The sequence below is a fragment of the Mastigoproctus giganteus genome, chromosome 7 (assembly GCF_048544385.1).
Source record: "Mastigoproctus giganteus isolate SK-2022 chromosome 7, ASM4854438v1, whole genome shotgun sequence".
Taxonomy (NCBI): domain Eukaryota; kingdom Metazoa; phylum Arthropoda; class Arachnida; order Uropygi; family Thelyphonidae; genus Mastigoproctus; species Mastigoproctus giganteus.
The window spans coordinates 130,016,267-130,032,491 of record NC_143581.1 but is presented as its reverse complement, the minus strand read 5'-3'; the positions used below and the strand labels follow the sequence as shown (position 1 = coordinate 130,032,491).

The window sequence follows — 16,225 nt, the reverse complement described above, 5'->3', positions numbered from 1 at the left end:
CATTCAGAACTTTCCATTTTGGCAATACTGACTGCAATGGCACTTCAGAGTACATAGAGGTAAGATCCTAAAGTGGCTTTAAAACTACTGCTCTTAAGAAAATCATAAGGGTGATTAAAACAAAATCAGTAAAAAGTTAAATCTTTTGGTAAGCAATCTCACATTATGTTTTAAAACAGTCTTGCTTCTCTTATAATAATACATGCTCTGAATCACTTAACTGATGTCTGGATATCATCAGACAAGAACTGATTTGGCTTTGGATTATAGCCAAGCCATTTGATGCGTTTGCTGCTGGTTTTTACAATAACCTTTTTTGACCCAGAAAACCATGGGATTGAGTCAGTATGGATCGGAAAGGGTAGCATCTCTAGGCTTTTTTCTTACTAGGACTGAATTAATCAGTGTCTGCTGAGTTGCTTGACAAACATGTCTGATTTTATTTCTGTCAAATTATTAAAAAAAAAAAGTTCTAAAAACTAGGACAGTTCTCCCTCCAAGTGGATTAAAAACCCAATAATGCATATTTGGGTAAGGAAGCAGCGAGTGTTAATTTTCTTTTTGTTGGTCCTCATCACTCAAGTACTTTGTCACAACAGCTCTTTAAGTATGCCAACAAAGATGAGTCACTTGTAACGAATCATAGTGTTGAAGATCAAAGTAGTGTAAACTCAAAACAGTATATGTTTTGGGACCATGTGCTCAACCTTCCTTCAAGAAAAATGGTCCATTATGAAGTTTGAGTGAACTCAGACGAGCTAATTATCGGCATTTACACCAGCACACTTAACAGGAAATGAATCTCATCAGTCCACAAAATATTTTATGGTCACATCATCTACTTCCATCCTAGCCAGAAACAGTACAGCAAAGTTGGCACACTGGTGGAAGTAACACTGTGTTAACTGGCACAACATGGATCTTGAAAGGAAAACACTAGAAGGATTGAAGTACTTTGCAGCCTGTTATTCATGGAATATCTAATGGTTGCAAATGTCCAGTGGCCAGAACAACAGAGATTGTCAACTATAGCTGTTGCAATTATGCTGAGTCCTCCATCAAGTGCTACAGATAAAGAACCAGTTTCTCCAAACTGCATCATTTTGTGCAACTCATTTTGGGAAAGGGTCCTCTTCATAAGTTCTTTAAATAGCAGCCCTTTCTAAGTACAATCAATGTGTTACTGTTTTTTTTGGTAAAAGAGTTCTTCCCCCCCCCACCACACAGTATAGACCAAACAATATTTCTGAGCCCAAAATCTCACTTTTAGCAAGTATTTTCTCACATAATATTAGCAAAAAAAAAAAAAAAAAAAAAAAAGTTTTACTGTGTATACAAATTTAAAAGTATTTTAAATAATAAATTCATGATTTGTATATTGCAAACTATTAGCATGTGTGCACATGTAAATTATTTACCAAAACAGCAGTGACATCATGGCTGTACTTGGAGTACTGCTGTTTTAAAAACATAGAGGAGGATCCTTTTACCAAAATAATTTCCATAATATTTATAACATAAATAACATGCACAAAATAAATTTTATATATTTCCAACAAGCAGTTGTAATGAGCTACCTGACTCAGCTAGTTTACAAAGTAAACTAGCTGAGTCAGGTATCTCATTAGAACTGCTTTGTTTTGTAGTAGCATCCATCTTACTAGCGTGATAAGCTAAATGCTCATACAAATCCCCCACTGGGACCCATCATTCTGAACTAGAAAATGTCTACTGCTAATTTTATCCCTAGATTATTCATGGCTTGCCACCTACAGTGCCAATATGATGTATACCTATTATAACCATATTGTATGTAACGGTTATTCAGAAGTTTTCCAGTTTTCATAATTTTATTAATTTGTTCATAATACGTAATGCAAACTGAACATTTTTATATATTACACTTTAGGGATCCTACAGGAAATATTTAAAAACCACAATTTCCTGAAATTATGACTACATTCTTCTTTTCTACATTCAGTGGCACCTATGCTAAAAATGTTTATACCCTAATTTCTTGGAGCAGAAAATATAAAATAAATACAATGAATGCTGGTTAACAGCTGTTTGTGTTATAATCAAAAATGAAAATCCAAAACCATTTATATTATAATGTATTTATATTCTGAAGCTTTATGACATAGTTCCAGTTACTTTTACCATTTTTCATTTCAATTAAGAGAAATAAGTCTTCCAGAACACCTAAAATCATGTATAAGTCAGAAATAACTTGATTGTTTACAACCTTGACCACACCAAATAATGTTTATGACCTCATTCCTTGTTTTGTGAAAGCAATATCTTTTAACTTCTAATGCTCGTTACATGACTACAGTCATGTAACGAGCATTGTAGCCTTCAAGAAAAGCAGGAGAGTGCCTGTAAACAAAAGCAAGTGAACAACCAAGAAAACGATGCTTTTGGCTATTAGATCATACAGTTGGGAAAAAGGTGCAATTTAACCCACTATTGTAAATTTTAACAACTACTGTACATATGTACGATGTTACTGGTGATTAATTACACTGTCCCAATATCTGAAGTTCTTATAATTATCATGTGACCTCACCGTGCACATGTGAGGTACTGTATCTGCTTTCAGTGTGAATAGACTTGAGTTTAGTTTGCAACTGACCTCCACTGAGAATTGAACGGTGATTTATTTTTTCTTAGAATTAGAAATTTAAGTTTGGGTGAAAAGAACAAAATTCTAAGTGCTTATGAGGCTTTAAAGCAAGTGTAGTCAGAGAAAAGCTACTTCAAAACATGGTGTTTACAGCCTCTTTTGTACAAACTTTTAAAGAATAGAAGTGACAAGAATGACAATCTGAACAGGAAAAGAAAAAAAAGTTGTAAAAAGAATGAACTTGTGAAAGAAGCACAAATGAGACGATTCACAAATGCAAGATTAAAGAAATGCTCCTATCAATAGAAATATCCTATTTGAAAAGGCAAAGAATTTGCAAATGAGCACGGATTAAAATATTTTAAGCCTACAGATGGGTGGTTAAGCAGGTGGAAGGGAGGAGGAGAGAGAGGGCAACATTGTGTACAGAATACTTCATGGAGTAAAATCAGACTTGGATACAGGTTGACCATAAAAATGGGTAGAAAATGTCTTACCTAATTTACTGGAAGAATTTAGTCCTGACTGTATTTTCAACACTGATGAAACTGTATATTTCAGAACAATGCCTGAGCATGCTTTATTATTCATAAATGAACATTTTACAGCTGGAAAAAAGCAGAAAGAATAGCTGTTCTTATGTGCAATATAACACGAATAAAAAAAAGCACCTTTTGTAATTGGGAAAAGTAAGCATCCATGTGTCTGAATTTATAAAGAACGAAAAACCTACCAGCTGAATATAACAGCAACACAAATGCATTGATGATGTCTCAAATTTTCCTTGACTTTCTGAAGGAATGTTACGTTCCTTCAGAAAGTCAAGGAAAATTATGGAGTTCCTGGATATACATCAATTTGGATTTTATGAACTTTATTAAAGGATGTGCACAAGAGGAGATATTCTGTAATGCTATAAGTGCACTCTGGGAGTCCATATATACAAAGGGTACTAGGAAAGTTTTGCAATATGACGCAACAATGAATCACAGGAAGCTGCTTGTTGCTGCATGTTGAGACATGTTCATACGTGCATAGTAGCCGCCGCGCCAAGTCAATGGGCTCAGTTATTCATTAGTAGTGAGAGTGTAAAGTGCTTGCGATGGCATCGTGGTCACGAAATGAGATAAGGACAGTTTTGCGGTATAATTTCGTGTGTGGTTTAACCATAGACCAGTGCTTAGAAGAAATGACTCTTGCACTAGATGATGATTGTCCACATCGTACAACGATATTCAGGTGGTATAGAGAATTCCAAAGGGGAAATTTCACTCTGGAGGATTCTGAGAGGCCGGGAAGGCCACGAACGTCAGTTACGGAGGAAAACGTTACTGCTGTGAGGAAAATGCTTGACGAAAACAGGCGAGTGACCTACCAACAGATAGAGGATACTTTGGGCCTAAATGCACTAGCAATTCGTTCGATTCTGCAAGATCATTTGCACGTGAAGAAACTTTGTTCTCTCTGGGTGCCGCATCAACTGACTGAAGAGCAGATGACACGACGTGTGACTTGGTGCTGGGAGATGTTAAAAAAGTTTGATAAGGGAGAATCTTGGTATGTGAACAACATCGTGACAGGTGACGAGATTTGGCTGTACTATTACGATCTGCCGACCAAGGCTCAAAACAAAGTTTGGGTCTTTGATGATGACGACACACCCGTAATTGTCAGAAAATCCCGATCTATAAAGAAGAAAATGATAGCTGTATTTTTCAAATCGAGTGGAATCGTGGAACGTGTCATTTTGGACACGCAGAAGACAGTCACAGCTAAGTGGTATACTGAACAATGCCTGCCTAAAGTCATTGGATCTTTGAAGAACCTGCGGCCAAAGTCAAGAATGGACACCTGGTACCTCCATGACGATATGCTCCAGCTCACCGCGCCAAAGCCTGCACCGAATATTTGACCACGACAGGACCGAAACTTCTCGAGCACCCTCCCTACAGGCCAGACCTTGCTCCCTGCGACTTTGCACTGTTCCTGCATGTGAAAATGAAGCTAAAAGGGAGGCGGTTTTCCAGTGATGAGGACCTTCTCCGGGCTTGGGACAACAAGTGTGGTTTACTCCCTAGTGAAACTTGGCAGAACTGGTTTAAAGATTGGTTTCGGAGGATGGAGAGGTGTATTGAATGTAGAGGAAATTACTTTGAAAAAATTAAATAAACAAAGCTGTATTGCAAAACTTTCCTAGTACCCTTTGTATTATGCTTTTTTGGAAGGATGGATAGATATATTCTAGTGCAAGCCTATTATTGCAAGTCAGTAAAAAAAAAATTGGATGTACCTTAGATAACTGTATACTTCATCTAAATGTGCAGTTGAAAGACAACATTTCTTCCAGTGAATACAACATGCAGATTGTAAAAAAGTCAGATTTTCAAAACATTGCACACCTGTACAATGCAATGAAAAATTATTGCAGAAATTGAAGAAAGTGACATTATCCAAGCTAAGAAAGTAGCTAAAAGAATTAACTTAATAGATGCATATGACGGCTAGTGCTTGGTAGTGGTTGTTGTTATTCATTTTTTGGTGAAAGGGCTACATAGGCCATATTACACCTATCAGTGGTATGAATGATACACATGAATTGTGATTACTATGACATCAGTCAAAAATAATCATGTAATTTTATCTGTTTGATAAAGTGGAAAACCTCCAGCAGATTAGCATTGTTACTTATGATATGGTCGAGCATCAGGGGTTCTTTAAGGTTTGGCAGAAAGCTGAATGAGACTTCTGTTTATGCGGAAGCTGGAGGTTCACACTGCGGTAGAGGTTTTAATCAGAGTTTATTTTGCGTTTGAGCTTGCCACTGAACTGACCACTGTTCCCTATATATTTTTCTTATATTAAATTTGTAGTCAGGATATGGAAAATAATATTCAAGATTGTTGTTGTTTGGTTTTTAGAAGCATTAGCAACTAAGGCCATATTGCTCCGGGGATATGCAGTGGTCATTCCCTGATCTTTCCGCATCCTCCGTATTTGGTGTTCACAGGCTCGAACCCCAGTCTAATCAAGAAGTGTGTGCTACGCACTACTGCTCCTGCCCACCTGGCTATGGAGGCACCTTGGAAAATAATAACGTGATAATTCTGTGAAGGATGTTTGGCAGCATAGTCTGCACATTCATTTCATGTATCCAGCAGAAGATGACCATCTGCTGGAGTTGCTAGATATGCATAAATTTGGATTTTATGAACTTTATTAAAGGGTACGACAGGAGATTATTCTGTAATGCTATAAGTGCACTCTGGGAGTCCGTATATATCATGCTTTTTTGGATGTATAGATGGAAAATATGTTCTAGTGCAAGTTTGATGGCACTTAATTCAGCTGTATAGCTGCTGCATTCAGGGGGAAGTGATACGGAAAAGGTTTTATGAGGGAAAACGGCTGCAGCACCTACTTCATTATCAGACTTTGACCCATCAGTATATATTGTTATTATAAAACAAATAATTTTGGGTGTGGGCACTATGGTGTTGTATGTTGACATTTGCAACAGAGTGCTTTCCCCAGTTTAGGAAATAACTGTCCCAGGATGGTTTAATAGAGGCCCCTTGGGGATCCGAGTTAAGTTAGGTTGTTTGGATCTTGGAGAATTTTGTAAGATGTATATTCAAAGTTTCTGACAATGCTTGCAATCTGATAGCAATAGGCTGAACTGAGTTTATTTCTACAGTGCAGAGTTTCCCAAACTGGAGTGCGTAGACCAGTTCAGGGGGGGGGGGGGCATGAAATGGATCCTCTGCAACTGGTCAAATTATTCATTCTATGTATAGGAAATTAATGATAAAGTTATAATATATTTTATGTAAAAATAAGAGTAAAGTTGAGTTGTTTTAAACATAAAACTGAATTTTCTTTTCAGAAAACCCAGTGTATGCACGCACACAATTAGATGAGTAGGGGTGCTGACCTGTCAGATGTAGTTACAATTGAAAAAATTATAAAACTTGCCTGAAAAATAAAAGATTACATAAAATTAAATAAAATAAATAGCACTTAATGCTATACATCCTAAGATTTAACTATGTCATCAAGGTCCAGCAGCCAAAACCAAAAGAAATATAGCAAAAAGCAAGAAAGTCTCTGTTTCTGTTATGATATATATGTAGCAGAAAAGAGCAAGCAGACGTATATATCATAGCCGACCAGACAGAGACCAAAAAGAAAAGGAATAAAGAACCAAACAAATATAATTCTAAAATAAATAAAATAAAAGTCAAATATTATCCTCCAGAACTTACTCTGGAGAAAACTAATAACAATGACTATTCCACTAATTACTTAGACTTGCACATTAATATAAATGGCCCACATACTGCAATTAGCATATATAATAAAAGAGATGCTTTTAATTTTAATGTAGTCAGCTTCACCCATTGGCACTCCAACATTTAAAAAAAAATGTTGCCTTCAAATATAATACTCTCTCAATGCATCAGAATTGCCAACATATATAATAACAAACATTTTTTTAGATAATATCAAATTACTCCATAACAAACTACTTGGTAATAGTTTCCCTTCAGCCTTCCTTTACCATTATTTTACGAAAGCACTGAATATCATGAAATATAAAAAACTTATTAGACTCGAAAGAGCAATGAAGCCCGATATGTTCTATTATTAATCTTAAATTATAAGAGGAAACCCATATCTTTTCAGTAGGACTGAAATTCTCTCTACACTCAATTGCAGATAAATGTATTATTATAATTATGAACCAACACCACATGCTTAGTATTAAATAAATCAAATTAAAAATAGCTACTAATTAAAATCATCCTGTATTCAATTCTCATATCTCACTTAGCACAACGAGAAGAGCTATGGAAAGTCAGTGGCCACCAACCCCCCAAAAACCAATCAATATCACATGCTACCATGAGAATTGAAAAACAATTGTTGCAAAAAAATCTTAAAACCACGAAATAAATATACATCAATTCACAAATAATTTAAAAACTTTAAAATTGTCGAAAACTTCTTTTAAGTGAACCTATTCAGATCGTTTCCATGTTCACAAGAAGTAAAAAGCCTGAAGCAAAAATTATGATATTAACAACATAATTGCTGACTAATATCTTTTTACATTCAGGCATGTACATGTTGTAAATTCAAATATCCCCTAGTTGCTTTCGTGTCTCACGGTGTAGAAAGCCTGTGCCCACAGATTGGCTAACCATGGGGGTATTATATTTTGTTAGTTATGTCTTGTTTTCATCTTTATTTTCTTTTCTAACATTTAGTCTCATATTTGTAAAAATATTATACAGTTAGTCCCTGACTTATGTAAATTTTTTTTGTAAAATCGTATATATGTATAATTTTTAAGACTGAAGTCGAATGAAGGAACAATAAGTTTTTATTTTTGTTCCCATAAAAACTATGTGGGATAATAACCTACAGCGTAACTAGAATCTGGGTAAATAACTAGAGTTAACATTTGATTTTCTGCTTTAAAAGTTCTGAAGAAACATTCTACATGTTTCTGAGACAGGTGAACTACACCAAAGCACTTCAGAAAAATCCCCACAGCATTCAAGCCACATGTACTGTGTCCCATCGGCTATTTCTTTGAAGAACTGCACTCGAGCCCTTCGTCTCTACATCCTGGATTGTAGAGTCAGTTCAGTTTTGTTTGAGCACGAAGTGGGAGCTTTCGTTCTCTGGGTATTCAAAACTTATTACATATGGACATTTTTTGAGGCTGTAAATGTAACAGAGCAAGGGAAGATAGATCTGTGCCAAGTGAGGAAGACATTTAACATCCTTGATGGAATACGCAACATTTCAAGGGCCTAGAATGATGTGACAACTTGTATGAGCAAAGTTTAGGAAAAACTTCTAAAACATTCCGAACTTAAAAACAAAGGCTTCAACAAAGATGAGCTGATGTCTTCTGTTACCAAAGAAATTGAAAACTTAGCCCAGGAGTTGCAGCTGGTCCTGGAGGACAAAGATGTAGACGAGCCTGTGGATGAACGAGGCAAAGATTTTACAACAGAAGACCTAGCCCAGTTGAACGTGCAAAGAGTTGAGAGAGCAAGGGAAAGCCGAATCCGTTGAGGAATCAGGGCAACAAAAGAAGCAGTTCAAATTAAAGGAAATGGTAGAAGCGTTTTGTAAAATTCAGGAAGGTCTCTCTATATTTGATGCAATGGATGAAAACAAGTTTCTTGAAAACAGAAAGAAAAGTTCAAGATTGCTTATCAGCTTATCACAAAATTTACGAAGAGACAAAAAAAGCATAGGAAACAGATGAAGATCAAAGAGTTCACATCACGTACTACCTCCCTGACCCTCACCCAGCCTACAACATCCTGTGATTAATGTGTCTTAATGCTTCAGTTTCATTTAAGTTACCTTCAGTTCATCACCTGAAGTATAGACTTTGGTTCATTGTGTGGTTTAGACCAATTTTCTTAATTATGTTCACTTTGGTTTTGATTCCCTTAGTAGCCTTTATAAAGCCTACAAGGCACATGAAATATATATCCTGTTTCTACAGTACAATAACGCATTTTTCCCCCCTTTCATATTGTCTTTCATATTGCCACTCTGGCTACTTCACTGCTGTCCCCAGATAATGTTTTTAATTGTTATCGTATATAACTATTTTTCTTCATCCTTCTTAGGATATTATATGGTTTTTGTAATTTTGGCATATCAGGGATATAGTAGCAATATTTTATTAGTCATTCCCGAGTTACATAAAAATCGACTTACATAAGAAGTCCTGAAACATATCTCTTACGTATGTCGGGGACAGCCTGTATACTAAATACTAAAATACCCCGGACTGCCCAAGCACTGCTATATTCCCCTTCTTCCAATTACTTTTTGCTGTTCTTAAACATTAAACCTTATATCTCATGCACAATTAGGCTGCCCAAAAGCAATATTAAAGATACTATTTTTCTACTACAAAAAAAGTTGTCTTTTCAACACTACTTTGTTAGTTATTGATTTCTCACCTTTGCATCATTTGTTTAATTACCAACTTCCCAATCACATGGGTAAGGTTTACTTTGACCTATTTACACCTCCCCCCCACCCCAAATACACAGGGTTACTTTAACAGTTATAAATTTGCTGGGAACTAACAGCTAACTTCTTTTTTGGTCTCTGATACAGCCTTGATGTGTTTGCTTCCATCAGCCCATATTATGGTCTCCTACAAAGCACGACAGGAAGTTCATATTCTGGCCACATCCTTTCATCTTTATATTACACTTTCTTCGTTAAAATTCAAGTAGGGCCATTTGCAATTCATTCAATTTTTCTTTAACTGGAATTGGTATAATTTTAGCTTAATTTTGCATTTTACTTATTTCAGAATTATATTTGCTTGTTTTTTATTCCTTTTCTTTTTGATCTCTGTTGGGTTTGCTATGATATATACCAGGGGTGGCCAACCAGTCGATTGTGGCTTTAATTTCAGTCGATCATGTCACGATGAATTTTAAATATATATAAAAAATAGATTAGTCAAAATCTAAATATTATTATTATTATTATGCACCCCACCACATACGCTTATTACAAATCTGTTGAACCGTGTGACTATTCTTGTCGCTGTGCAGCTACTACACTTGTCTAGTGAAAATTCATGCAGTTACATTGTGGAGAGCATAGTGTATGTGTAGAATTCTTATTAATATTAATAACAGTACAGTACTTATACTGTTGATTTAATATCCTTTGATTTAAAATGAATACCACAAAAAAAAGTAAAACTTATAATTTTCATCAAGAGCAGGAACTAGAATACTTTTTTGTAATGATAAAAGAAAAATGTTGTTTGATTTGCAATGCTTCCGTGGCTATACCCAAAAAAGTAAATTTAGAAAAGCACTCCATGGTAAATGCCAATCGGATTTTCCGCCTAATGGTGACCTTAGAAAAAACTAAATTAAAAGAACTTAAATTCAGATTATTCGCACAACAAAATTTCTTCGTGACACCTAATTTACAATCTAAAATAGTAACTGTAGTATCATTTAAGGTGAATCATCTTCTTGCAAAAAATGCAAACCATTTTCTGATGGGCAATTCATCAAAGACTCATTTCTAGAAATAAGATTCTCTTTTTGAAATTTTTAAGAACAAAAATGAAATTAAAAGTGTTAGCCAGCATCTTTTGCTGGCTAACACTTTTAAACTGCCTAAAAAATGAGTAAAATGTGAGCGAACAATTGTGTGCTCATATTGCTAATTGTGTCCTTTTTTTTACAACTGGATGAATCTACAGATGTCAGTGATACAGCTGAATTGCTCATTTTTATGGTTTTCGATGATTCTGCTACTAGAGAAGAACTGTTGGGTATGGTTTCGTTAAAAGAAAGAACTAGAAGTCTTCATATATTTAATGCATTCAATTTTATTGAAAAATTAAATCACTAGTATTTAAACTCATATCAATAACAACAGATGGAGTTAAAGCAATGATGGGGCATCTTAACGGATTCATCGCATTGTGCCAAAAGGATTATGAATTCCCAGATTTTTCTTAGTTACCACTGTATCATCCACCAAGTGTTAGCCAGCAAAAGATTAAATACTAAAAGTGTTATAGATATAGCTTTCAAAATCATGAATTCCATCAGAGGACAATCTCTTCAAAGGAGCCTTTTCAAAAGGCAACTTGATGAAAATGAATCCAACCTGATGTTACACACAGATGTGAGGTGGCAGAGACTGAGTAAGTCTCTACAGAGATTTCGAAATTTGCTGAATGAAATTAAAAAATTTGTTGATTATCAGCAGGTACAAGATACAGAGTGGTTGTGTGATCTGGCTTTTTAGGCAGATTTTACCAGTAAATTAAGTGATCTGAATTTGGAATTACAATGAAAAAAATAAAAATGTGGGTGACATGATTAGTAGCATTTCTGCATATAAATATCAATTTTTGGCAATGGCTAAGGATTTCAAAGAAAAACAATTCCATCATTTTGCAATATGCAAGATCATTTGCAAAAATATCCTGTTTTTGAATTTAATAGCGAGAAATGTTTCTGAAATTGAAAGGTGGATGATTTTGAAACCAGATTCAGTGATTTTAAAACAATTGACGACATTGTTCAATATATTTTCTTATCCATTTAATGTTGACTTAGATACAAAACAAATTGCAGGGGAAAAAAAAAAAAAAAAAAAAAAAAAAAACGCTTGTGATTTTTCACATGGAGAAAATTACTTGAAAATGAAATTATTACATTGTGAAACAATATCTTCCTAAAAGCCAGATCATCATAAAAGAGTTTTGGAAATATGTTTGCGAAGAAAAGTACCCAAATGTAAAAAAAAATGATTCTAACTGCTCGGCTATGCCTCCGTAGCCGAGTGGTCAGGAGCGGGAGTGCAGTAACACACGCTCTTTGAGTAGACCGGGGTTCAAGCCCCGACTGCTGAATACAGTCGATCTGCCAACCCACACTGGACCAGCGTGGCAGACTAAGGTCCATTTCCCTCAGCATGAATTGTTGAGGATGCTTCCATCCTGCAGATAATGGCTGCATTTTACCTTTACCCCCAATGTTATTTCCACCAAATCCGCTTCGCCGGCCTCTTTTTCCACCAGTAATTCTTTGTTTTCAGTAACCATATTTTTTTTTAAAATTTATTTTATTATTTTTTTTTATTATGAGCACCGGCAAAAGGCCATGTTGCTCTGTGTATGTTGTCTATAAAACTGCTTTGTGTTCTAAGGTCAATTTTCTGTTGTGCTGGACGAAAATACAGTTTTCTGGGGGAAAAGACTCGTGCTACCTTGGGATCAGCAAACTCAGCCACATTGTGAAAAATACCCATAAAGATTCCTCCCACCAATGACTCGATTCGAACTCAGGTATTTTCCACCCAGTGTGGGGGGCAAGGCGATTCTACCAACTGTGCTACTCAGGAGGGCTTCAGTAGTCATATCATCAAAACTTCAGTAGTCATATCATCAAAAAGATTCCTCCCACCAATGACTCGATTCGAACTCAGGTATTTTCCACCCAGTGTGGGGGGCAAGGCGATTCTACCAACTGTGCTACTCAGGAGGGCTTCAGTAGTCATATCATCAAAACCTTCCCCTCCTTAATAAGTTCTACAATTACACAGATTCCGTTTTCTGCTGGTTTGACCATATTTCCTGAATGAACTGACCAGGCCATAAATTTTTCTAACATGCATTTAATTTTGATGGTTTTTGCTTCTTTGAGCAATAAAGCCGATGCAGTCCACAAATGAGAAATGTTTCCATGGCTCCATCACTTCAATAGATTTGGAATAATTTTTTTCCAAAATCCATTGTAACAATTTTCTGATGTAATGAGTTTTAAAGGTAGATAATGCCTTGATCTAATGGCCAAATTAACGAAGTTGTATTACCTGGTAGGAACATTTGGAAGACTTAAATCTTTTGGATGGCTTGCTGCATTATCCAATAGTAATAAAACTTTGAAATTAGATTTTTCCACAAGTTCAACAGCACAGGGATTTCCCAACAAAATAAAATGTGCAGTTTTCCCAGTAATTTGTTTTTTGCATAACGACTAGAAAGTCAACAGCAGGGATTCACAAAAAAGAATGGAAATGTTGAAAAATTACATTCAACATAACAGCAGGGTCCCCCCCCCCACGTACGAATGCTCAAAAATATCGTGTTATGTGAGGTTTTCCACAATTCTCTAACCACGTTATATAAATACCGTGTTATATGGGGGTTGCCTGTACAGGCAGTTCTCACTTCACAAGTTCCCCCCCCAAAGTATCAAGTATCAACAAAATCGAAAATATGAACATGAAAGTTAAACATTCATAAATATACTGCATTTCAAACCACACGCATAGCTATACAATACAGTGTACCCAGCTTTACAATATTAATCCATTCCAGAGACACCATTGTGTCGTAATGTGAACCCAATAACTTTTTTTTGGTAATTTCTTCCACGACCTTGGAAGTTGAAATTTGCTATATAACTCCCTAAAAGGTCATTTTTATAGTGCAAATTTTATTAGTTACAAATTCAAATCACTAAAATGCACTACACTTTCATTGTTATCATATATTCTGTTATTAGAACCAATTTTGAATGCCTTTGTGATATTTTTCTAAAACATTTCTGGAGGTTACGACCGTAAAACAATAAAAACAATTTACACTTTCCGGTTTATTGGGCTTTTCTGTTACAGCAAGCAATTATAAACAGGTAGTAATTACTCTGCGCAAATCGTCTTATTTGCAATTTGTGTTCCGTTAAAAAATGCTTATGCATGCTATTGAAATTTATAAAGAAGAGAGAAATTTATCTTGGAAAATGCCTCTTGAAGCATTTCTGAAGACTACGACAACTCCTTGTGCAACAAATCAGTGAGTGGCTAGGCAATAATAAGTGATCATCGAGTGTGCATTTAGTCGATGATGAAGAATACATTCTTTAAAATTTGTAAGTCATAAATAATTTCTTTATTATTTATGACTTGATTTTACAGGCTGCATTTTAATTTCTTTGGATAAATCAATCATTATTTAAAGAAACTAATTAGCTAACTAATTTCATTGTTGAGAACGTAACCCCTATTTTTAACATTTAGGTCTATGAGATTTAATTCCTGCTTTAAGAGCGCGTGCTAGGAACGAATTCACTTGTTTATAAAGTCGAGAACTACCTGTACTATATATATATATATATATATATTGTAATGGATAATATAAGGATTGGTAAGACAAAACTTTTTATAATCCACAATAAAAAAAACACCACCTGTATTTAATTTTATCAGTCATTTAATGTTACAAATTTTCATAAACCAAGCTCGATCCCAATAAGTGGCACCCACCATAAGTAAATAAAATAAAAATCAAATAAAGGAAATCAAAATTTATAAAAATGCTGGAATCTAGACAGTAATGATTTCAATATTAAAAAAAAAAAAAAAAAAAAAAAAATTTTCACCACAAACTTACCTGCTGTTTCAAAAACAAGGCTTGCTGGGCAGCAATTTGGTTTTGTAAATTGACAATGCGTTGCTTGGTCTGAGTAATCTGTACATTTAACTGTAGAGGTGAGGGAGTAGTTGGGCCAACAGGACCATTCTTTCCTAAAGGCTGGGAATGGATTATCTGTTGTTGTTGCAGCTGATGTAGCATCTTTATTTGTTGCAAAAGTTGATACAACAGCTGAAGTGTCTGAGGAGCAAGTGGCTGGTTTAAGATCTGTAATGATAAAAAGATTCACTCAGAGAAACTGATTTAACAAATTTCATTTAAAGAAATATTTTACAATCATATGACATATATGAAAGCAAGTCAAATAATCACATTTTATAACTGTTATCCCCACATCTAACATTAAATGGATTTCAATGGCAAATATAAGCCAGAAGTATGGGACACATCGTTAGGATACAAAGATTGTTGTTTTTAAATTTATCCCCTTATACATGTTATCTGAGAAAGAATAAAAAGATGCACTTAAATTTGGCTTATTTAACCCTTTTTAGGCCACCACACAGATACTCCAATTTATAGATCCTAAATCATTCTTGGTAACAATTTTTGTTGTTGTTGGAGTGGCATTTATTGGCACAAGGGCTGCTATGACCAAACTGCGCCTGTTACTTTGGAGTGTTGGTCAATACATGAAAGGAGATTGGTCTAGAAGTGACTGTATGCATTAGTCATTTTTAAATAAGTGAACAGTTCTGATAAAGTGGCATCACCTCCAAGTATATGGCTTAGTTGCAGAGGTTTTTGTGAGCTAAATAGAGATCTGAAACATGTGGATTCTAGCTGAATGATAATGTGCACACTCAACGATAATATGCTTCACAGTAAGTATGGCACTACAATGTGGGCAAAGTGGAGGATCTTCTCCTAGCAGTAAAAATAGGTGTGTTAGATGCTTATGGCCAATTCTTGCTCTTGCAAGCACGACCTCTTCCTGCCTGTTTAATCGGGAACTGGATCTCCATAGCTGTGTTCATTCTGTTTTATTTCAAGAAGCTGTTACATTTCAGACCACATCTTCAATTGGGGCATAATATTTTAAATTAATCTTCTTTGTCTTCTGGGGCATAATATTTTAAATTAATAAGATCAATAAATTTAATAAATTAATTGTCAATACTATGCTATCTAATAGAATTCTAAATGCAGTGATGCCCATTACGCTATATCATTATACGTTAGAGCTGCCTAGTTACAATTAAAAATTTGAATTCCCTACTACTCTATACAAAAACAATGGCTGCAAGATTCGAACGAAATAACGGTTTTATGTATATTAAGTAGTAATCTACAAAAACTATCTAAATTAAAAATAAAAATAACCAGCGTAACAATAACTATAAGACTACGTATAAAGTACATAGTATATGTTTTTGGAATCGTCTGCTCAGCAGCTTGGATTAGTTTATTTGTTACATATTGTACTACTGCATCTAATGGTTTTTGCTTCATAATATCTGTGTCTAATTTTTCAATAGATTTATACTTTTCCCAATCCGCTTCATTTACTTTCCATCTGGGATTTCTACATGACTGACATGTGGTTCCTAATATCATGATTATCGGATAGTGATCGC

The 16,225-nt window shown here is 35.0% G+C and overlaps 1 protein-coding gene across 4 annotated transcripts in view; it reads right to left on the bottom strand.

The window, feature by feature from the left end:
• Positions 1 to 16,225, bottom strand: part of LOC150083194 (protein Gawky-like) — a 295,134-nt gene that overhangs the window by 48,143 nt on the left and 230,766 nt on the right. For all 4 annotated transcript variants that reach the window (XM_090377898.1, XM_090377901.1, XM_090377900.1 and 1 more), the window contains one exon: positions 14,607 to 14,855. In XM_090377898.1, coding sequence (XP_090234024.1) covers positions 14,607 to 14,855 — 249 coding nt within the window. The remainder of the gene's footprint in view (positions 1 to 14,606; positions 14,856 to 16,225) is intronic.